This window comes from Monocercomonoides exilis (genome assembly GCF_001643675.1).
Source record: "Monocercomonoides exilis strain PA203 chromosome Unknown scaffold64-419423, whole genome shotgun sequence".
NCBI classification, from domain to species: Eukaryota; Preaxostyla; order Oxymonadida; family Polymastigidae; genus Monocercomonoides; species Monocercomonoides exilis.
Window position 1 is genome coordinate 226756 of NW_027150609.1, and position 23900 is coordinate 250655.

General features: G+C 35.2%; 8 protein-coding genes across 8 annotated transcripts; 6 read left to right on the plus strand and 2 right to left on the minus strand.

Annotated features, from left to right (window-relative positions):
* Positions 1–545: 545 nt before the first annotated feature.
* On the minus strand, positions 546–1039 carry MONOS_14997 (uncharacterized protein; the record flags this gene model as incomplete). Its single annotated transcript, XM_067867842.1, has 2 exons — positions 546–678; positions 750–1039. 2 exons carry the CDS (start codon positions 1037–1039, stop codon positions 546–548), a joined length of 423 nt encoding a protein of 140 aa, XP_067719280.1.
* A 3307-nt stretch (positions 1040–4346) lies between these two features.
* MONOS_18324 (uncharacterized protein) lies at positions 4347–5030 on the minus strand (the record flags this gene model as incomplete). Its single annotated transcript, XM_067871334.1, has 4 exons — positions 4347–4378; positions 4436–4595; positions 4655–4741; positions 5007–5030. The coding sequence occupies 4 exons, from the start codon at positions 5028–5030 to the stop codon at positions 4347–4349; spliced, it is 303 nt and encodes a 100-aa protein (XP_067719281.1).
* Positions 5031–8256: 3226 nt separating this feature from the next.
* On the plus strand, positions 8257–12133 carry MONOS_15709 (putative Ubiquitin carboxyl-terminal hydrolase; the record flags this gene model as incomplete). The annotated part of the gene is made up of 3 exons (XM_067868601.1): positions 8257–8422; positions 8524–8754; positions 8805–12133. 3 exons carry the CDS (start codon positions 8257–8259, stop codon positions 12131–12133), a joined length of 3726 nt encoding a protein of 1241 aa, XP_067719282.1.
* A 1579-nt stretch (positions 12134–13712) lies between these two features.
* Positions 13713–14016, plus strand: MONOS_15708 (uncharacterized protein; the record flags this gene model as incomplete). The annotated part of the gene is made up of 2 exons (XM_067868600.1): positions 13713–13722; positions 13775–14016. The coding sequence occupies 2 exons, from the start codon at positions 13713–13715 to the stop codon at positions 14014–14016; spliced, it is 252 nt and encodes an 83-aa protein (XP_067719283.1).
* Positions 14017–14492: 476 nt separating this feature from the next.
* On the plus strand, positions 14493–14958 carry MONOS_15707 (uncharacterized protein; the record flags this gene model as incomplete). The annotated part of the gene is made up of 2 exons (XM_067868599.1): positions 14493–14520; positions 14687–14958. The coding sequence occupies 2 exons, from the start codon at positions 14493–14495 to the stop codon at positions 14956–14958; spliced, it is 300 nt and encodes a 99-aa protein (XP_067719284.1).
* A 2384-nt stretch (positions 14959–17342) lies between these two features.
* MONOS_18325 (uncharacterized protein) lies at positions 17343–17564 on the plus strand (the record flags this gene model as incomplete). Its single annotated transcript, XM_067871335.1, has 1 exon — positions 17343–17564. One exon carries the CDS (start codon positions 17343–17345, stop codon positions 17562–17564), a length of 222 nt encoding a protein of 73 aa, XP_067719285.1.
* A 221-nt stretch (positions 17565–17785) lies between these two features.
* Positions 17786–18235, plus strand: MONOS_15706 (uncharacterized protein; the record flags this gene model as incomplete). Its single annotated transcript, XM_067868598.1, has 1 exon — positions 17786–18235. One exon carries the CDS (start codon positions 17786–17788, stop codon positions 18233–18235), a length of 450 nt encoding a protein of 149 aa, XP_067719286.1.
* A 2227-nt stretch (positions 18236–20462) lies between these two features.
* MONOS_12580 (uncharacterized protein) lies at positions 20463–22186 on the plus strand (the record flags this gene model as incomplete). The annotated part of the gene is made up of 3 exons (XM_067865213.1): positions 20463–20532; positions 20598–21112; positions 21178–22186. 3 exons carry the CDS (start codon positions 20463–20465, stop codon positions 21925–21927), a joined length of 1335 nt encoding a protein of 444 aa, XP_067719287.1. The 3' UTR covers positions 21928–22186.
* Positions 22187–23900: the final 1714 nt, after the last annotated feature.

Genomic DNA, 23900 nt, shown 5'->3' on the forward strand with positions numbered 1-23900 from the left:
TAAAAAATGCAAAGAAGAGGAAAAAGAAGAAGCAGGAGCAGATGTGCTTGGAAATGGCAAATAAGGCTGCGAAACTTCAACTTCACTTCTATTAGGAAAAAAAAAACGAAACATAAAGACCTCTCAAATTTATTATTGAATAACGCCTTCACATTTTCACTTTGCGTTTTCTCCGAATGTTTTCGTTCTTTTGAAATACAACTCTCTTCTTCATCTTCTTCTTTTGATGTTCTTTTGAAGGAGACAAGTTTTCTGAAATTTTATCTTCTCCTTTTTCTATAGATAGAAATGTGATTTTATTCTGAATGACATCTGCAAAGCTTCCATATTGAACAACTTGCCAGAAAAAATTATTGATCTTTTCGAATCGACAGCGCCTTCATTATCCAAACAACTGGAGGCGATTCGAAATGCTCCTTCATCAACATATTCCTCTTGTTCGCTTCGCTTTTGAAGTTCGATTCACTTCTTTCAATCTTCATCTTTTTCAGATACGAAACAAATACCTCTTTCTTCTTCTCAGCCTGCTCCAGCGCATTCTTCTGCTAGTCTTCGAGCTTTTCACGTTTTTTCTCAAAGTACTCATTCTCTTCCTCCAGCTGCTCCTTTGACTCCTTCTCTGCCTCTTTCTTCTGCATCTTCTCTATCTTCCACTGCGTCGCTTTCTCTTCCTCAATTCTATCGATGCGGCTTGGAATGGCTGACAATTTTGGCTCAGGAAAGCACAGTGACGAAGTAGGAACGGACACTGTGAGGCAGAAGAAAGCGAAGATGGAAGAGAGGAAGAAGGAACAGGATGCCACATTTGATTGGTGGGAGATGGGGTGCTGGTGGAAGAAGGAGGTAAAGAGCATATTGAAAGAGGAGGCGAAAGTGATGATGGTGAAGAAGGCAAAGCATTGACAATCTGATTGTTATCAGATGAAATTGGTGTGGATGACGAAGAAGGAGATGATGAAGATAAGGAAGAAGAAAAGAATGATGCTGATGTAGTTGGCTGAGGAGTTGACTGAAGAGTTTGATTCGGTTCAATTGACATTGTGATAATTGCATTTTGCTGGTTAAAAGGCAAGTTTTTCATTCTTTCTGCTTCTCTTTCTCTTTCTTCTCTCAGCTTCCTTTCTTTTATTCGCCTCAATCTTTCGTCAAATTTCATTCTCGCCTTCGTTTATTGCTCCTTTCTCTCCTTCTTCCTTTCGTTCTCCCCCTCTTCTACTCCTCTCATCACATCCACATCTTTCACTTCCTCCTCAAACAACTTGTCATCTAAAAGCGCAATGTTACAAACAATTATCAGAGTCTGCATCCTTTCGCTTATCAGCGACGAATTCAGTGAAAGAAAATCTGTATTCTTTTTCTTCTCTTTCCTCCTCTTCATCCCTACAAATGAAGCATGAATGCTGCTTCGTGGATCCTTTGCGTATTTGTTGGAACTTTGTGGAGGGATCAATAAAGAAATCTGAGGGATAGACAAAGCAGAGGATGATGATTGAGAAACAGATGGGGTCAAAGCTTTGTTAGCAGTTGTATTCTTTGACATAAAGAAATCATCATCTTCTTCTTGAAGCAGAACCATGTCATCCTTGCTGCATTTCTTCCTTTTCGCGGTCATTTTGGATTCATCCTTTGGATCGCGGAAAAACGTCTTACTGCTCCGAGAAGAGGAAGAAGATGTTGAAGATGAAGAAGAAGAAGATGATGAAGATGAAGCAACTGAATATGTGTCACGAGCATGCCTGTCTTTCAACGAAGCTGATTTCGACACTTCAGACTCACTTCCGTTCAAAACACTCTGCTCGCTTTTCCTTCTCTCTTCTTCCTCTTTGTCTTCGACAATAAATTGCCCCTTTCCTCTTTTGTTTTTCCTCATTGCATTCTCCCCTACAGCTTCTGCTTCCTGCTTTTTGACAATTGAACATTTAAATTCTTCCTCTGCCACAACTTTTCCAGCCGGCTTCCATTCTTTGAAGGACAAATAACAACAGATGTTTTGCTTCCAACAAATGACTTCAAATGGATCATTCTATCAACTTTTCTATTTGAAGTTCCATCTTTCTCTATCTTTTAATATTTCTCATGTTCAATTCTTTTTCCTCTTTTTCTTCCTCTTTCATTCATTTTTCATTCTCGTTCATATTCTTCATTTTCTTCCTGTTGACCTCTTTTTCTTTTCTTCCCAGCATCTGCCTGAAGAACTCCACCTCAAACAAAAGGGCATCGGCATAACAGAAGAACGATGGATGGAAAAGCGGTGTTAACGAAGGAGAAGAACACATCAGAGTGAATAGGTGAGTGTGTGGGTGTGTTATAAAAAGAAGGTGCGCGTTTTGATGAGTGAGGGAGTTGAGAAAGAGGCAGCAAAGACAAGGGTGGAGTCGAGAGATGGAAAGCAGAGAGGAAGAAGAGAGAGGATAAGGAATTGTTTGTGTGATTGAACTGAGGCATGGCTCACTGCTGTCAAAGGAAGTTTTCACAGAGGCAACTGAAGAAGAAATCGATAAAGATGTTGCTGTTGTGTTTGCAAAAACAGAAGCAGAACTTGACGACGATGAAAAGAAAGAAGATGCATTTAAAGTCATTCGAAATGTTGTTGTTTGAGCATCTGCTGCTTGATAAATATGCTTGCTTTTGTGGGAATTCGGATGATTCGTGATTGTGGGTACAATCATACCTCCTCTCTCTTCTCTCTCTCTCTCTTTTTTTTTTCCTCTTTCTTTCTTCATAGTTATTCAAGTCCAAAAAATCATGCCTGAAACGTCATAGCTCAGTTCATTTTACCTTCCTTCTCCCTTAATACGCGAAGCAGAAACAGAAGAATGGCACACCAGTTAAGAACAAGGTGATGAATTTTAAGTCAATTCCTTATCTTCCTTTTCATGTTTTGTCATTGACGTTTTATCTTTGTTCTCTGTCAGCCAGCTTCACTCTTTCTGAGATCAGATCCTCCAGCGACTCAAAGAAGATGTCCATTTCTCTGCCCCACCTCACTCCACAAACATGATTGAATAAAATATCGATGCTGGAGTGAATTAGATATTCTATGAAGAAATTTGAGATTGTTCTGTTTTAGAAGAAAAAAAGGAAGAAGAGGATGATGAGGAAGAAGAGGAAGAAGAGGAAGAAGAGGAAGAGGAAGAGGAAGAGGAAGAAGAAGAGGAAGAAGAAGAGGAAGAGGAAGAGGAAGAGGAAGAGGAAGAGGAAGAGGAAGAGGAAGAGGAAGAGGAAGAGGAAGAGGAAGAGGAAGAGGAAGAGGAAGAAGAAGAAGAAGAAGATTGATCAATAGAAGAAGGAATCCAAATAGAAGATTGATACAATGAAGAAGAAGAAGAAGAAGATGATGATGACGAAGATAAAGGTGAAGTCGAAGAAGAAGGTGGAGAAGAAAAAAGTTGGAGGAAGGGTCAAAATATGATGCAGAAGAAGATTGTATTGCTTGTTTTGAGGTTGATGGTGATAAATCAGATGACAAAGACGACGAAGATGAAGAAAATGAAAAAGAAGGAGAAGGAGTGTTGTGTGCAGAATGTGTCTGTCGGAGAAACAGAAGCTTTTGGGTTGCATTTCTTCGAATGAGAATGTTCTCATTGGCTTATTTTGGAATTCATAAAAAGATGAAGATAAGCTGAAGGAATTAAATAGCAATGGAAAGAGAAAGAAGAAGAAGAAGGTGAAGAAGACGAAGATAAAGCAGCAGAAGGCGAAGACGACGAAGAGAGTGAAGAAGAAGAAAGTGAAGAATAGGAAGAAGAGATAGAAGAGGAAGCAGAAGATTATGAAAGCTATGAAGGTGGAGCAATTGATAATTGTGAAACGAATTTAATCCTTTTTCAAAGATGTTGATAATGACTTGAGGAATATCGATTGATTAAAATAATTCATTCGCTGAGTTGATTTCAGATGATATAAACAATATTCATCACAAAATATGTGAAAGAGAGAGAGATACAAACAGATGAAGAAATCAGTCCACAAATTATCTACTGCCTTTGAGCGGTTGAACTGCTTTGCACCTCAGAAAAATAAAATTGTGTTTGTCTGTTGGCGTTCATAATTCAAACGAACGAAACATCTGATAAGCGTATGGGCAAAGAAGAATTCGAAATCGAAGAAGGCGTTGACAATTGATGAAGTTGTCTTCAATGGCAATAATTTCAAATTCAAAAAGAAGAAAATGACGAATTTTATGATTATGTGATTGATGTGTCGATTCTGGCAATGAACATCATTTATTGAAGCGAGACTGTTGAGAATGATAGCGAAGGTGAAAAAAAATAGAAGATATCAGCTTTTCCAAGTCATATTGAGCAACAGAAAAAACTGAATGTGTTCTAAATGTGAATGCCCAGTCAGCTCATCATCCCCGACAAAAGAGTCGCAACTGCAAAACATTCCGAACAAAAATGCCAAATAAACTGCTTTTCTCTTTCTTGCATACTCATGTTAAGCATTGTCAGGCTATGCAGCATGCAAAACAGATGGTAAGAAACGAATGTCATCGTTGAATGCCATCCAAACAAGGATAATCTCAAAACTTCTGAATCCTTTGAAAAAGGATAAAATGGCTTCTTTCCATGGCATTCCTGTTCATGACCAATCTGTATTCATTCAAAGAATACCATTAAAGAATAATGAGTCAAATAAAAAAAAGTCAAACCATCTTTTTGGCCTTGAAATATTTTCCCATTTCCAATGGATTGGTGATAATCAGCCCAGCTGGCTTTCTTGTTCTCCAAAATTGCATCTTACCACATAAAAAACAGATAACTGGACAACAAATGGCTGACAAAGAACATCATCGAAAGCAGAAAATCCTTTATGAAACCGATAATGATGCAAGTGAAAGATTATATTATCCAAATGATAAAGAAATGAGCTCCTTTTCAATGACTTATTCAACGCCATGCCTTTGTTGATAGTTTTCCAAAGGGTTTCACGTAAATGGCAATGCGTTTGTTGTTAAGGCCTGCTGAGTGTCTCGCTGTGTTCGCTTCTTCCATTCTTCAAACCCCCAATTCCCTATCCTTTTCCATAAAACAAACCTCCCAATTAAAAATAACGCAAAACAAATCCCACTCAAATGATATGTCAATCGCACTGCATTTCCCTCGAAATGAACAAGCGGTTCAATTCAATCTTTCTGAAATTCAACTCGCTTTTTTTGCATCTTGCTTGAGTTATTTCTCATTCAAAATACAACAGCTGATGTTGTATCATATGTTTTGTTATATATAACCAAGTTCAAATATCATGCAACTTCCTCCACTAACTCACTTTTCGCAAACAATATTGGAAAACAGCCACTCGCTCCTCACTCCATAGGCAAAATCCCTGCTCTTCTGAAATGCTATAACTCGCATGGATGTATCCTTGGTCTTGCATCAAAGCAGCTCAAACATGCTCTGGCTGCAGCAAATAATTTATCAAAAATCTTCACTAATAAAATTATAGGTTGGACACCCTTATTAATTAACCAAACAATAAATGAATGCTTTGTTGCCCTTCGTCTTGCCTGTCTTGAGGCAAAAGACAACAAATGACGCAGAGGAATAAGTTTATGCTTGTGCATATTCTGGTATTTTAATCGATATTTGTTACACTTTTGATGCAGATGTTCCTCCAACATTCAGATAATGAACCAATTTGTTGCTTCTGTTTGATTTTGCCGAATGCAGCAGGGCAAGCAGCTAATGCTTCAGGGTGTGCTCCGGGCATATTGAATCACTGCTTATGCGATTTTATCTGTTCTTTTTTTATTATTATGAAAAAAGAAATTATTTATTAACTTTTGAAAGGGGCTTAGGAGATTGAACAATTTGAGGGACCTGGAGCAAAAAGGGAAAAGCGAAGAAATGGATGGAATACGGGAAGATGTGAGATTTGAAGAGACGGCGCGATTTGTGGGGTGAGTGGTTGGAAAGAAAATGGAGAAAATGGTGGATGGAAAGGGATTGGGGTTGGGGTTGAGATTTTGGCATTGGAGCCTTTGGGGGTATATTCAAAAGGGCCAAAGGACTTGAGGGACAATGACTTTTTATTTTCGTTCTTCACTGAGGAAAAGCTACAAGAAAAAGAATTTTGATGAAAAGAAGAACGAATAAGAAAAGGATGAAAGACTTCTGGGGGAATGTTTGCAATGGAACGTAATTCTGAATGAAGGCCTTTCAGTGGAATTGGTGTTGATTTGTGTGGCTTGCCTGCTGAAAGGTGTGTTGGAGAAAGAAGGAAAGGGAGGAGACTCAAAAAGAAGTTGAAATGAGTTTGCTGCGAGAGTCATTTTCACACAACATTCAAGTGTGTCTTATTTTTTTTTTTTCAATTTTATTTTATTTTATTTTTTTTTTTTTGAAATGTATTTGTATTGAATAGGAAACAGACAGCGAGTGATATTTGAAGGAAGAAGCAGGAAACATCAGATCCGATCAAAAACAACGCAATTAAAGGGGAGTTGTTAATGGATAAGTTTTGGAGAAAATGATGAAGAGATTGACGAAGTGCAGAGAGATGGAGGAAGTGAGTATGAATGAGCTGGGTTTTTGAGAGAAGATTCAAAAGAAGTGGAAGAGATGGGAAAGGATGTGAATTGGAAGAGAGAATATGATGAGAGAAGGGAGAGAATGACTGAACCCTGATGGGGGGATGTTGCAAGAAGATGAAGAAGAGGAATTTGAAGAAATCAACATTTTCAGTTTCTGAGGGAAAAGAGGAGGCGACCACTCAAGTGCAGTCAATGAACAGTGGATATCCAATTCAATTGGTATGCATCAATCTGTTTGTTGAATTTTTTGTGATTATGTTTTTCTTATCAATATGAAGATAACTTATCATATACAATATTTTTACTCAATGACAGCATCACATGAAGCCTTTTCATCATTTTCTTCAGAAATATCATTCGATTTATTGTACATTTCTCTTTCACATCATCTCTTTTTCTTCTTCTTCTTCATTCAACAAAAATGAAACTTTTCTTCAATTAAACAGAGCTTTCTCCAAGCATCTTAACTTTTTGATAAAATGACTTTTTTTCATCTTTCAACAGAACTGCTGTTTATTCTTTTTCTCCTTCAACAGTGTACATTGTATTATAATAAATTGCTTGCATTGTTTTAAAACCATGATAGATAATGTCCAATTGTCAGATGAATTGATTATTTAACAAATTACAAAAAGTGATAAAATGTTCATATTGGAGAAAAATGAAAAAAGAAATTAAAATTGGAAAATATGTGAACTTCAAAAAAATATTAAAAACAAAAAAACAAATAATGAACGATGTTAGAATAATAACAAATTAATAAAATAAAAATTAGATGAAGAAGATGCAGTTTCAGATGCATTTCTGAAAGATGAATTATTATTCTTTCATTTTCACTGATATTCCATCTCGGGCTGACACATTTTTGATGCAAATCATCGCGCTGATTGCGATTATTGTCGCTTTTATAATTGTCATAAAATGAGAATATGGTTTTTCACTTCATAAAATGCATTGTTCTTTAATCATAATAAATAATATAAAATATATACACACATATTTTTAAGACTCAATAAAATACAAAAACCAAGAAAAACATTGCATTTTCATGAAATTTTGTCAAATTGAACATCTCGATCACAAAAGTGGTCACTAATTTTTCTTCAGATTTTGCAACAAACAGACATAAAAAGATGTGGGGAAGCGGTTTGTGCGGAAATCTGAGAAAAAATTAGTGACCACTTTTGTGATCGCCAGTCATTTCAATTTTCAGTTTTATAATAGTTCCGATCGTTCAACGGATCAAATCTGATGAGAACCTTAATAAAAGTGTTTTTCTAATTGACTGGCGATCACAAAAGTGGTCACTAATTTTTTCTCAGATTTCCGCACAAACCGCTTCCCCACATCTTTTTATGTCTGTTTGTTGCAAAATCTGAAGAAAAATTAGTGACCACTTTTGTGATCGAGATGTTCAATTTGACAAAATTTCATGAAAATGCAATGTTTTTCTTGGTTTTATTCATTATTAATATATTTTCTTATATATATTCGTTTATGATTTGTTGTTATTATGTTATTAACATTTGTTTTAATGAGAAACATTTATGCGTTGATTTTTGTTTGAAGACGAAAAATTGTGATATCAGTTTCCAATATCAGTTCATCATTTTGATAAAATTAAATTACATAAATATTTATTTTTTGTGTGAAACATAGTGTTTTTCACCGAAAAAGAAATGTGACTTTTGTTCCATAATAAATTCAGAAAAATAAAAACAATGAATATTTCCAAACCTCAATCGACTCTTTATTCTCGATGCAAAGTTATTTGGAATGAAATAAAGCGCATCGGCGGAGATGACGTGGATTCATTGCTTGTCTATCTTTTATACAACTACAGGCAATCATCTTCTGTTATTAACGATTTGCTGAAGTCTTTGAATGGTTTGATTTTTATTTTTTGAATTTTTATATAGAAAAATTTATGAACTGTCATCCTTGTCATTTTCTTATTTTTTTGTTTATTATTTATTTTTTTGAAATAGAATATCACATTAAGCTGCTGGAAGACCTGTCTGTGGTGTACAACAACGCACCGTTGCACACTCAGACAACAATGCTGCAAGCGCTTACCCGCAACACATCATTATCCGATTTACAGGACTATGGATATGATGTCACAGAGGGAAAATTTATTTACGCGAAACAAACGCTGAAGAAGAACCAAGGATTTATTGTCCCTCCTCAAAAACCTCATCTTCCGTCTTGCAAAAGTGGTTTGTGTTTATTCAAATTATTTTTGAATTATTTTCTATGTTTATTTTAGGCTTAAATGAACAGGACTGGGAAAAGGGCAACAACTGGATGTTAGCCCATTCAACTGAAGCCTCAACTTCTCTTCAATCTGCAAAGAAAAAGCAGAGAGCTGAGCCAGATTACGCAAGATTTATAGACGAAGCAGCGTGGGAAGATGAAATAATCACAGAAAACTCTTCTTCAAAAAGAAAACAATCTTCTTCATCTTCTTCAACATCATTTCAACAAAATAAAAGTTCAAGTGTTATTTCAAAAAATAAATCTTCTTCATCAAATTCTTCACCGTCGAAAGCTGTTGATGCTCCAATAAGCACTCCAATAAGGAGAGAAAGGTGTTCAACAAAAAGAAAAACAAACAAATCACATCGTGAACGACGTTCGTCTCCTTCTCCAATTCCAATTCACAAATTCTTCAAAACAAAAAAACCATCAACATCTTCTTCTTCTCCTCCTCCTCCTCCTCCATCTTCCTCTTCTTCACCTTTTTCTTCACCTTTTTCTTCACCTTCTTTTTCATCTTCTTTTTCATCTTCCTCATCTTCCTCTTCTTCCTCTTCTTCCTCTTCTTCCTCTTCCTCTTCCTCCTCTTCTTCCTCTTCATCCAAAAAGCATCAAAAAGAAGCAACAAACACTTCTTCCTTCAGCAACAATGATGTATGGGTTAGTGATAAATTGCTTGAATATGTCACTTCTCCCACTCTTGTTCCTCCACAGGCATTTCAAGATCTTCTATCTTCATTTGCAAAAGACAGCATCACTTCTGCATCTCAACACAAAACCCGCGAAGACTATAGAATTTGTTCAAATCATGAAAATTCTTCGCGTATCATGAACAACAAAAACACAATGGATATTTATTCTTCAACTTGTTCTCCTTCTCCATCAATTTCTTCAAGCGTCAAAACCACTGCTATCACCTCATCAAAAACTCAGAAAGGATTAAAAAATCTTGGAAACACTTGCTATCTTTCCTCTCTTCTTCAATGCATGTCTTCAATCACTTCACAAAATCAATCAATAATTAAAACCACATCATTAAAAAACAATTTATCTTCTCGAGCATTGAGTGTTTGTCGACAACTAACCAAAGATGGAATGGCGGTGCGTTCGTGGGTCCCATCACTGATCAACAAATGGGAAGACTATTGTGGATATGGAAGCAGACAGCAACAAAATGTTACTGAGGCGTTTGACAATCTTCATCAACTTCTTCAAAAAGATGAGTTAATTAAAAAAGATAGCTTCAACCCTGTTTTGATCACTCATTTGAAATGCCAGCAATGCCAAAAAGTTTCAAATCGTTTCAATGAAATTGTCAACAATGTAGTTATTAATTCATCTTCTCCTCATAAAGGTCTATCTTCTCTCTTTTCTACTGAGATATTGAACGGAAAAAATTCTGTCTATTGCAACAATTGCAAAGAGAAATGCTGTGCTGCTCGATGGGAGGAAATGACTGCATTTCCAGAGGTGCTAGCCCTCTGTCACGAATGCACTGACAATGCTAGTTCTGCACCTTCAAGAACATTTCAAATAGAAACTGACAGAGTTAATCAACGCACGTTTTGTAAAGGGTTTTCAGAAGAAAATATTAAACATCTTCAAAAAGATAATCAGGAAACGATCATCTACCATCTAATTGGACAAATTCTATTCAAGCGTCTGGATCTCCAAAATGGACACTACATCGCTGTGATCAAAAGAAAGAGTGGAAACGATATCAAATGGAATATCTGTAATGACGCTGATGTGACAGAATTGAACATCGAAAATTGGACAAAGTCATGGAAGGAACTTTATGCTCAAGGTTTCACTCCGTCACTCTCATTCTACATCAAAGAAAAAACAAAACCAACATTTTCGACAATTCAATTCGGCGGTTCTTCTTTTTCATCTTCTTCAGAAACATCTAATAATAACACTTCAAATAACTCATCATCATCGTCGTCGTCTTCGTTGTCATCATCATCATCATTCATCACTCCACTTCATCCAACAACTTCCATTCCACAACTATCATCATCAATTACATCTTCTTATGGATTGGAAGCTTTGAAAGAAAAAAGAAAGAAAATGGGCATTTTTTCTCCCAACGAGAAAAGATTAATCTTCAAGCCCAAGACAAAATTGTGGAAAGAGTTTTCAGAAGAAACAAATATTAAAGTTTCTCTTTCCCACTTCTATAAACTCACCACCAACTTCTCCAAAGCGAAAAGACGAACGGATCTCTGCGGAATGTGTGAAAAGTTGGATTATTTGGAAACCAAATTAAAGTGTTCGCAAAACAAAAATGGACTGTCTGAAGCAGAGTTTCATACACTTAAATTACTTCGTCAACATCGACTTGTTGCAGAAATGCAACGAAAACATTATCAATCGACTGTCGACAATCTGAAAGAGGGGGAAGCTGTCTTCGTCTTCGACTTTAAAGAAAAATGGAAACTCCCTATCAGAAAGAACCAACTTCAACAAGAATTCTTTAATTATCAACAGGTTTCTCAATTCACAATCATCTCTCTTCAAAAAATTAATAATCAACTAATTAAAAGAACATTCAACTTCTTCTCCGACTGCCTCTCAAATGATCACAGATTTGTTATTGAGTGTCTGGAATCTGTGATCAAAAGACACTTCTTCTCAGACACTCACACTTTTAAGTTCTTCTGCGATTCTGGTCCACACAACAGAAATCGCTTCCTTCTTCACTTCATCCTCTCAAAACAATCAAAACTTCTCAAAAAGAAAAACACTCAACTCAACTTCTTCGCTGAGCACCATGGAAAAAATATCTGTGATAGTGAATTTGGTGCGTTAGTGAATTCAATCGACAACAATCTTTCGACAGAACACATCACAACACTTCATGATTTGATCAACTTCTTCGAAAACAACATGAATACTTCAACATCAGCTTCTTCAACTTCACAATCAAACATTTTATCAATAACGTCATCAAACTCTTCACCATCGTCAACATCTGTCAATAACTTTGAGCATGAGAGGTACTTTGAAGAATATGTACCATCTCGACAAATCTCATGGCCATCATTGTCAGTCCCTCACATGAAGGATTATTTGTATTTTGAGCGCAAGGGCACATTTGTCTGTGCTTCAGCTGTTGGATATCTTCCTCAACGCTCTCTGGTTGCCCTCGAATCTACAACAATGAAAGAAAAAGTTCAACGAACAAGGAAGTCATTTCACTCTGATATCACATCATCTAACTCTTCTCTTCTTTCTCAATCTTCTCAAGATCTTCTTTCAAGGAGATTTGAGCTTCTTCTTGACTCTTCTTCTTTTAATGAATCTCAAAATTGTTCTTTTGGTGTCCCCTATTAAGAAACTAGTTGTTGTGCATGCTTAGCTGGCACTCTATCGGAAGGGTGCTGGACATGACTGTTCGTATTAGATATTGCAACCTTCGGGCTGCAATATCCGGACCTGGATACGACGAACAGCCTCCCAGGTGCACAATAGTTAGAATCCGATTGTTTTCTTGCGATTTTTGTCCCTATAATGTCCCTTTAATTAAATTGGTTATTGTCCCGCTTATATTTGTATTTATCGAGATTCATTAAAAGAGAGAGTTGTGAGGGAATTCAAAGATCTTTGAGTGAGGTTTTTGGAAGGGAGAGTTGTTGGGAGCGTGAAGTGATGTTTTATCATTGTGTCTGCTTTTTTTCTTTGTTGGATTTGATCTTTTTGAGTCAAAGTTAGGGAAATATCAGAAAGGGGAGAGTGGATGGAAAACGGAGGGAAAATAGACAAGAATGTTTTTGAACTTTTAATATTAGTATTCTTTTTTGTTTGGAATTGTCATTGACACCATGAATTTGTTGAAATAGTACTGTTTCTTCTTGTATTTTTTATTGTTTAAAATTGTTGATATTAAGTTGATATTCGGTGATTGTTTAATGATAATGTGATTGAATTTTGTTTTTTTGAAAGTTATTGAATCTGATTTGAAAATTTCTGACTGTTTTCAATTTTTAAAATGATTAATATCATGAATTTCTTTTTGTTTATTAATGTCATTTTGATTGCAAAACGATTGCTATTTTTTTACGAATATTTTTTCACTTATCTTTGTTATTTTTTCACTTGTTCACGAAAAAGTTTATCAATGCACATGTCATATACTTATATAAATATCTATAAAATTAATTTTTCTAAAAAATCGAAAATATTGTAAAATAAATTTCAAAAATATCACATTAGACAACAAAAAGCTAATATTTCATAAAAATATGTCAAATTGAACATCTCGATCACAAAAGTGGTCACTAATTTTTCTTCAGATTTTGCAACAAACAGACATAAAAAGATGTGGGGAAGCGGTTTGTGCGGAAATCTGAGAAAAAATTAGTGACCACTTTTGTGATCGAGATGTTCAATTTGACAAAATTTCATGAAAATGCAATGTTTTTCTTGGTTTTTGTATTTTATTGAGTCTTAAAAATATGTGTGTATATATTTTATATTATTTATTATGATTAAAGAACAATGCATTTTATGAAGTGAAAAACCATATTCTCATTTTATGACAATTATAAAAGCGACAATAATCGCAATCAGCGCGATGATTTGCATCAAAAATGTGTCAGCCCGAGATGGAATATCAGTGAAAATGAAAGAATAATAATTCATCTTTCAGAAATTTATCTGAAAGCGATTCTTTTTTTAATGAGTATTTTTTTGTGATTCAACTCGTTAACGTCAAATACTTGCTGTTAATTTCGTATGCTGCACAGGGCACATATAGCAATTTGTTCTATGCGTTGAACACAAACTCTGAAGCGAATATTAACGAATATTAGTGGATGAAAAGCGAGAGACGAACGACACGCTTTTTCGGATGCAAACCCCACTGTATAATTCTCTCGCAAGTTCCACTTTCCTTACAGTCTATTCATATACTATGGGAGAGGGTGTGGCAGCTTTATGGGGTCATATTTAGGCCATCACACATTGCTGATTCAGATTATTGTGGTGTAAGCAGTGGAGAAAGAGGAGGCAATGGTTTCATCCAAGGGCTTAACATGTCAACTTTGGATATGTTCAAATTGACATCGTGTGTGGCAGATGCACTGGAGAAGGAGAAGATCATCCGGCCGAATGAGATTGTGATTGTGGAGCATGCGCAGTGCATGTCACTTGAAGAGGAGGTATTTGAAGAGGCGAAGCTTGATGCGCCCAGAGCAGCAAACTTTGTGGACCAGTAAGTGAATACAGCTATTTTCAGCAAATTTTAGTTTTTTTCATTCAATATTACCTGGATTCTCGAAGGAGAGGGAGGTCAGGAAAGCAGAAAAGAAGAAGGCAAAATATTTTGAGCTTGATTAAAGAAAAGAAAAAAATTTCAAACAGATCGTCTAATGCAATGGCGAAGATATGAAGCAATGTGGTATGTTAAAATTTTCTTTTAATTATTGCAAATAATTTTTGTGTATTTATTTTAATATATATATATATATTTTTTATTTTTGTAATTTTTAGAACTTTTTTTTCATTATTCATTATGAACTTCCTCTTTTTCTTGTAAGTTGATCGCAACGGCCATTTTATGAATTTGTACGTTGGCAACATGCATCGAATTGCCTGTCTGAACTGTATCTGCATTGAAATCATTGATGCGCTTGATCTTTTTAGCTGTTTGGACTCACTCAATCAACAACCAAAAAGTTTCGTGAAAGAAGTGATGAAAGAGCAATTTTTCATTTTAAAAGGTTTGCACTATTTTTCGATAATTGTTACAATTGTTTTAATCATATTTCTTATTTTTCTTTTTTTAACTTATTCAAACTCTAATTTTTATTTATTCAATCAATTAATACAAAAAAATATGAACCATCCGTTTTCATGTTTTTATTTCATTCAACCTTTTCTTCTAAGTTTGGGTAATGTGTCTTTTCCATGTGCTCTTTCCAGCGTTTTTATTGCCATTGGAAAAAGAACAGATAAAAAAGACTGAACAAGGAGTTATCTCCCCCACCCTATCTGCCACCACTGCTATTTCAGTGACACAGCTGACTGAGTCCTCCCCGCTCACACTGGATTCATCTCCTCCTAAGCTACTCGAAATTAACTCTCTTCATCATCATCGCCTTGTTCTTCTTCTCCTTTCTGAGATCAGTCATCCGCAAACCGCTTTGATGCTTCCATGATTGAGTCAATTAAGCGCCCTTCATATTCAGCAAACATCCTTTCATATTTCTAACAAGATACTTCCTCTTCTGCTTCACCGCCAATTATATTTTGAGAATATTTCTTCTCCATGAACCTTCAGATCTCCTTCTCCTCTTCCTCTCAACAGTTCCATTTTGTATTGATACTTCGTATTAGCTCCCACTAAATGCTCTCTTGCATATTACAATCTCTTTTAATGGCATCACTTTCATGAACTTCATCTCAACAACAACCAAAGCTGTAAAATGCTCACACAGCACAGACTTTAACGAATCTTCAACATCTTCCAACTCATCGAAATGTTCTTTTTCTTCTTTGATGTCCTCCTCATACTGAAGGGATATCAATAAACAGATCGCTCTATTCTGTCCATCGTAATAAATCACTTTCACGTCTGTTACTTGCTCCTAAATAAATAAAGTTGTCTCTTTCTGTCTTTCCAAACTTTGCACTACCGCTGCTGGGCTTGTGTTCTTCAAATTTGAGATTTGCCCCTTTATGTGTGTAACCTGCAGAAGTCAACATTAACTTAAGTGGAGCTACCAATTCTACTTCTGGAGGAACAAACGATTATCCACTTTGAAGCATCAATAGATGTTTGTGTTGGATGAGAGGCAATGCTACTGCTCTTCTTGTCTCACATTATAAGTCGACAACTCCTCTTATGGAGCGTGTTGGATGCAAATATGGGAACTCATTTATAAAAAAACCACATACAGGGAAACGGGGAAATTTGCGTTGCATAACTGCAATCTCCTGTGAAAGTTTCAGATGAGACGATGAATAAATTATTGTTCCCGTACGAGATATTCGTTAATGATATGGAGGTTATTTAGAGAAAGAAGGAGCAAGAGAGAAGGAGAGAAAGATGGAGGCTTCAATAGAATAGGAAATGAAAATGACAAAAGAAGATTCTCGCCTTTGGAGATATACGGAGAAACCTTATTGAGTTATTCATCTTCCTCATCTTCCTTATTGAAGGCAAAGACGTTTGAGAGTTTTACAGGAGGAAAAGAATAATTAATAAAAGGCGATGTAATGACAAGGACAAAATATCCGTGACAAATTCGTATGACTACCTGTTGTCTTCGATGTCGTCTGAGCGGAAGTGAAACAGAGATATCATGCACTCAATTGCAAAGAAGAGAGACAAAAGAGGAAGTAGCAGCGGAGGGGGAGTGAGCGGGAGTTGGAAAAAGAGTTTTGTGTTCTCCTTCAACCACTCATTATCGGGAAATGTGCAGCTCCTTTCTTCGCATGTTCTGTCAACTACATCGTCTGCTGCATCTTCAATAGCATTATTTATTTCTTTGTCCAAGCTCATCGTTTCGTCTTCTGCTAATACCTTCGTTTGCATCAGGCAAGTATCTGGAAATACATCCTCCTCTTCACATTCTTAGCATGACAATAGGAGTAACTTAGCGGAATTACTGAATTATCAATTTTCCGTCTCTCCTTCCTCAAAGATTCTTTTTGCAGGATAGCCTTCATTCTCTTTCATCTGATCGCTCATATCCTGGTCACCTTAGTGGTAAAAAAATGTTAGAAAGATTGCGTTATCCACACGCAAACCGTCTATCTCATTGTTCTCCTAATATTCATCTTCCTCATCTTCTCCGGAAGAAACTGACCTTTCTCTCCATCCAAAACCACCTCATCGTTCTGAAATTGCTATGGCTCGCCGCATAAGAGCAATGCATCCTCTCCTCCGCCGACGCCATCTCAACCGCTGTGCACAAGTGGCTGCTGCTTCTGGTGCTTCACGTTCTTCTTCCTCTTCCTCTTCTTCCTCATTGCTTCGCTCTTCTTGAAACAGATTTCTGACAGGAGAAGAGCAGCAGATGAGGAGGATGAGATTGCAGTTCGGAAGAAGAAGGAAAAGACAATATTTTGTTTTCCCACCAGATGTGTTTGAGGCGCTGCCGCTGTTTGCAGAGTTTTGGATGGTGGAGCGGTATGCGGAGAATCTGGAGAATAGGAAGAAGTTGAAGGCGATGAAGATGACTGAAAAGAAGAGGATCAAAAAGTGATTTTGGAGGATTCAATGAACAACCCCAATGCGGTTGTTTGAAAAGCAATGATAACAAACGGAAGCAGAAAAGAATACAAACGCAAAAGAATCTTCACAAAACGACATTAAAGGCGAAACGAACAATGATGAGCCAAAATTAGAGCCTTTTTCATAGGAAAAGCAGCAAAAACAACTCCCTTTCCCCCACCTTCTCCTTCTCCTTCTCCTCAACCTATACAATCCTCTTCAGAACGAGGCACCTTTGGAACAATACACTTTACGCGAGGGAAGCGAATGGACGGTGGATGAAGAGGAGTCGGAGGGAGAGCGTTGATTGCGTACAGCCAAGAGATGGAGATGGGGAGAGGGGCTGTTGGTGCACAAAAAACGCTTCCATCAACAGTTGTTGTTGTTGGAGGAGGAGCGGTGATGTTGAGTGTTGTATGGATGAAGAATTTCAACAGAGAAGAAACAAGGGCGATACAAGATGAGTTTCAGAATGAGAAAGGGAAGGTGGACGATGAAGAGGCGAAGATCACGTTCAATTCATTGGAATCTGATGATCAGAGATAAAAACTACTTCTGCTGATGAAACTGCAGGATATACAGAAGAAGAAGAAGGAAAAAGAAGAAAAAGACATGAATCCGTTTGCAGCATCCAAGGAATACTGCAGATGCACCTTGAGACAGGCACGCCAACCAACCAGAAAGAAAATAATGTGGCAAGCAAGGAGTAACAAGAGACGAAAGAAAGCCAAACGCCAATTTTGACAAGAGAGCTGAAATTGGACTGCATGCTGAATGACCTCGCTAATTCTGACCTGGAAGATTTGAGCGATGAACCGGATGTGCCCTGCCGTTATGTGCGTGTCAAAAGCGAGGAAAACGGGCAATTTGCGTGGAAGATGGGAAAAGTGCCTGTGTATGCAGCAGTCGATACGAGGCAGACAGGTGTGCAGCTGGATCTGATGAGCGCGCTGAAGAGCGGGCTAAAGCTAAGCCAGGCGGAACTGCGAAGAGAAAGCAGAAGCGACACACAGGAAGGGAAGGAAAGGAGCAGGGAAAGGATCACCTCTGATGTTTCAAAAGGAGAAAGGGATAAGAACATTCAGTTAGAACAACGTGCCTGGGAGAAGAGATGCGCTGTCGTTCTCAAAATTGGTATCTTTTTCCGCTTTGCAGAATTCAACTGCGACGGATTCGATGAAGAAATATCCTTCACTCAATTTGGTAGCGCCTTTTGATTCAGCTGCTGATTTTGCTTCAAATGAGAATATTTCTCTTCATCCTCTCTCTAACTGCTCTTCTTCGCTTGTTGATTCATCCTTTTTATGAACATCCAACTTCAATTTTCTCCTTCTTTCAGAATCTCTTCATCTCTCTTCCTTTTATCTCAAGCTGTTCATCCATCTGCTTCTAATCCTGCTGCTCCTGGCTCACTTTCTCCACTTTCACTGCCTGCTCCTTCTTCTTCTTCTTTTTCATTCAACTATCATCGAGTTCAGTGCCAGGCCTCATCTTTCGTTGCAACTTGGAAAGAAACAAAGAAATACTTATTCTCGATGATACATCAGCTTAAGTTATATGTCAACTGAAACGATTCTCCACAAAGCAAAGAAAAGTCTGCAAGTTATCAACAACTGAATCAATTCTGACTTTTTCATTTGGAGGCTGAAGCATTCGAAGTGAAAAGGAAAGGGCATTGAAGCGATTTTTGTTTGGAATGGCTGGGTTCCTAAATAGTCTTCGGCAGGTTACACAGCTACGAAGTCACAGTAAATTGTTGGAAATGAAACGATGAGTGAGAAAAGCTATTTTGAGAAAAAGACTTAAGTGAAGAGAAATAATATGAGCCTCTAGCGCTAATTGGATACAAGCAAGTTGAAATCGGAAAGGTGAAGAAAATATAATCTGAAGAAAATTACTAGATACGTATGAATATATTCTTTTTGAAGATACAACAACAATGAATCTTTTTTCATGAGCTTTGTTTTCATTCGATGAAGAAAAATTAGATGAAGAAATTTTGAAGAAATATTTCTAAGTGAGCTGATGTCAAGGATTTTGATAAAATAAGTGATGATATTTTCTTCAGTTGAAAGTGATGTGAAAGCTTATGAATTTTTCTATGATATGGAAAATGGTGAAAATTGGAAAATGAAGAAAAGGAAAGAATGCAAGAAAAAGTTCATTATTTCCTGTGATTTATGTATCAACCACGCTGAAGGTGAGTGTTTGAGTTGGAACAAATGTTGATGTGAGGAGGGTGAGAGAGGCGTCTTGGAGGAGGGAAATGAAGCCGTTGAGGGCATACTCGATGGTGGCACATGGGGTCTGTTGGGGTCTGCCACATGTATCAGCATCAATTCCATTGAGGATAACAATTTTATTCAAAACGACGAGGAGGAGCGAGCTGTTGAGCTCTGCTTAATCAATTTATCCACTTCTTCTGTTTATGTTTGATGAAGCTGCTGAACCGAATAAAAGGAAAGGAAATTTGTTAGCTGTTCAAAGACGAAAAGAAAAAAGAGAAATAACTATTATTTATAAATTGGTTTCAATAATTTTGTTTTCTTATCGTTTTTTCTGTTCTTATTTTAAATTTTTTCTTTTCAATGTTTTGTTTTTCCAGTTAAGAAATATCTATTTACCTTTTAAAGATTGGTTTTTCAATTTTTATAAAACTTGATCAAAAAATTCTTTTTCGCCAAAAACATAAAAAATGTATGTTTTTATCTATAAATAAATAAAACAAATAAATATAACAGAAATAAAAGCTAAATACTTGCAAAAAATCATTTATATTCTTTGATCATTAAATACCACAAAAGAATTTATTTTTTCGATTTTTGATCTTTTTTTATGATGTCAAAAAAAATCACCCATATCATAAAACTGCTCCACCCAAAAGTGTTGTTTTTTAATGTTATTTATGATAATTTTGTTGAAATTAAGAAAATCATAAAACTGAAGCAGGCGTTTTTTTACACTTATGCCAAACCATTCAGTGTTTTTCTTTATTAATTTTTAATGAGCAAACAATAAAAAAATTTAATTGTCTTTTTTTTTAATTTTCTAAATACAGCACCTTCCAACACTTTTCATTTAAAACATATCTTCTAAAAAAAGACATGATTCTTATATTTGAATGTGTTTCTTTTTTCTTTTTTCACACTAAAAATTATGGGTTATGCACCAATTGGGATTACACCGTAATCGATTACTTCACAAAAATATTATGTTGGTTTGATCAAAAAGAAACAAAAGATTTCCTTTTTTGGCTTCACACAGCAAATCCTTGGGGCTTATTCGCATTTTCTTTTGCACTTCTTTTTATAAAGCAAAAATTTAACGGTTTGTTTTACGATCATTTTTATTTTGAGAGATAATCAATGTTGTTTGTTTTTATCTTTTATTTTGTTGCTTGTAAAGATTTTCCTTTGTTTTGAAAATTTTTTTAAAACAAGCAGAATGAGTTTGCCAGATGATGATTATTCAGAATATGAACCTCTGACTACATCCAGAACTGTGCAATTTTCAAGTTTGCCATTTTATTTGGTTTGAACAGTTTTGAACAAATATTTGTATTTTGAAACGTGTTTGCAGAATTGTTCGATGAACTTGATCATTGCGGAGAAGATGAACAAACGCAGAAAATAAGAGAAATGAATGAAATAATCGAAGAAATGAATGAAATAGTTGAAGAAATGGATTATAATGAATTTAGATCAATTTTCACAACAAGAATGTTCAATAAAATAGAAAAAATGATCGAGGAAAATACAATGTCATTGGAAAGTGCGATCTTGCTGTTGAAGCACATTGGATATTGCAAAATGCTGAAAATGATTTTATCATATTCTTTTGATTATTCATCATTGAGCGAAAGATTAAAAAAGATGATAATCGAAGAGCAAAAGGAAAAAGAAGAAAAGAACGAAAAGCTTTTAGTTGATCTTTGCGAATGCTATATTCAACTCAATCGCAACTTTTCGCCTGAATTGCTTTCAATTTGTATTCCTTGCCTTCTTGTAGTTGCTTTGAACAAAGAAGAAAAGGAGGAAAGCAAAAAAGATGTGGAAATTGTTTTACTGACTTTGTGTCGCATTGTGATATGTTATGTTTGATTTTGCTTTACTCTCTTAGTTGACTTGATTTTGCTTTTTTTTTCTTATTTTTTTGAAAGTTTATCGAACAAAAATTATATCTGAACGAAATAAAAGAAATTATCCAATATCATCAGGAACACAGAAATCTGACTCGACTGGCCTATCAATCTGCCTGGAAGTTTTTGATTTTTAGAATGCGAAAAGACGATAGCTTGGAAGAAGTGATAACGAAAGAACTGCATTTTGCAAGAGAGGTGGCAAGTGAATTAGAAGATCAAATGAAATGTGTGGATTGGAAGAGAGAGAAAGAAGAAAGAGGGAAAGAAACGAAAGAAGAGGTTGCTTTATTGAGATGGCTTGATACAATTAATTGTTTCTTTAACTCATGTAGATCATGGAATGAAGACTTTGCTGGACTTATCAGACGAACTGTTCAGATACTTAGAGCATCAAGAGAAAATTACAAAAAAATTCACGTTAAATGCCTACATTCGATTCAAAGAGCAGCGGAAGAAAAAATCGTGAAAATTGATGACTTACTGAAAGGAGAATCTGTGGATATTATTTTGGAGGAGATTCAGCAGCCAACAACTTATAATAATGCGATGATGAATTGTTTGTATTTCTTTTTGGAAATTTCAGAAAGACTGAAAGAAAAAACAGATAACAAAGCCAATGAAGCGAAAAGAATGGAGTTGAAAAGAAAGATATTTGAAAAGATGGAAGAAAAAGGATACGAAGATACCATTGCAAGCCTTTATGGAGTGATTTCTTTTGTTTACTTAGATTTAACGAATTATCAAAATATTTTGCAGATTATTTTGTGAATATCTGAGAAATTGAAATGTGTTACACTTTGATGCACAAAAATCAGAAGAACTGCTAAATTTCAGACCAGTTTTCTTTATCCTCCATTACCTTATTTTGAAATTTTTAGCTTTGAAAGCCCAGAATTATTTTTTTAAAAGAGTTTTACGAATATTGGTGTATTTTTTTTTTTTTTTTTTTTTTTTTTTTTTTTTTTAGGAAGTATAATTGCTTTGACTTTCCCCTTATTCTTTTTAGAAGAGAAAAACAAAGGACAAACTCTTTTTCAATTCTTCAAAAAATAATCAAAAGGATCAGATGATAAATTATAATCATAATTGAAATATTCCAATAATTCACTGAAACTTAAAATAATGTCTTCATATCCTTCTTCTTCGCATTTATCATATATCATCCGTTTTATCAACCTAAATGGTGCCTTTTCTGCATATTCAATTGATTTTTCATTCATCAATTTTAAAGAAGATGTTCCACTTTTTTTAATTTCATTTTGAGAATGTTTTTGATCACCCTCATATGAACAGTCTTCCATTTTGCTTGGAAGCGTATGAAAGAAAATAAGGCAGTACTCAGTTGAATAATCATCCAACGTTGACTCGAAAATCATCTTCAAGACGAACATAACAGACCCACTCTTCCATAAGTAACAAATTGATTTTTCACTGTTCATTTCTTCAAAAAGTTGAATGCAATCTCTTACAACAAAAATAAAATTATCCTTCGTTAAATTGCAAATTTTGACAATGCATTCAATTAAATTGGAAAAAATTTCATTCCATAAATGATTGTCCCAAGAAAAATAACTATAGATTGTTGAGCACCATCTTCGAATAATAAAAACTTCTTTAACCTTTTTTAATTTATTTTCTCTTTTCGTCCAGCAAATATGTTCAGCAAGCTCTTCCAATTCTCTTGTTGCTTCTCCAGCAAAATGCAAAACATTCACAATTTCATTTTCAATGGTAATGTCCCCCCTTAATCTTTCAATTAAAAATTGCCAAGCGGATTGATATGCAAGACGAGTCAAATTGTGATGTTCTTGATGATACTCGATGATTTCTAATATCTTCTTTAGGTGCAATTCTTTTTCTGCTTTCTATTGGAGAAAAAAAAAAAAATAAAGAAAAAGAAAAAGAAAAATTGATAATCAACTGAGAGAAAAATGGTTGCACACAATATAGTGTGGTAGATTACTTAAAGCTAATAAAGATATTTCAGCTTCATTTTCCACTTCCTCATTTTTATTTTTGTTTAAATCCGATTTTAAAAGGAATTGTATGCATTTTGAAATGACCTTTTTTGGTGGATCATAGCCCAATCCCAGTAATAAAAGATAACATTCGCAACAATCAGTTAGCATAATTTCGCTTTTTCCATTTCTTTTCTTTCTGTAAATTATGATCATCTTTTCCAATCTTTTTCCAAGAAAAGAATAAGAAATACAATTGTACCAGTCCGTTCTTTGTATTATTTGATGTCCATAATATTTCAACAATTGAACAACGCTTTTAAAAGACAACATCTTTTTTGTGATCATTTTATCTATTTCATTGTACTTTTCTTCATTTAAAATATCTACAAGTTCATCTTCATCCATCTCATCAATTATTTCCTTTATTTCCTTTATTTTCTGCTTAAGTTCAGCTGGCTTTTTGTTTTTTAATTCATTAATCTTTTCTTCAAAAATGGTTTGTAATGAAAATAAAATATAATAATAAGCTTGAACAAGAAATAAAATATGCAAACCAAAGTATTTTTTTGTCAATGACATTTGCACTTCACAGATTACGTATTAAAATTTACATAATTGTAAATGTGCAACAAAAAATTAAAAACAAAAGAATTTACAAATATCTGAAACACTCTCCATGAAAATAATTATCATGTGCAATACACTTTTAGAAAATACAATTTTATACAATGAGAAATTCTGTTTTGGATAAAAAATTTTTGTTTAATATATAATGTTACG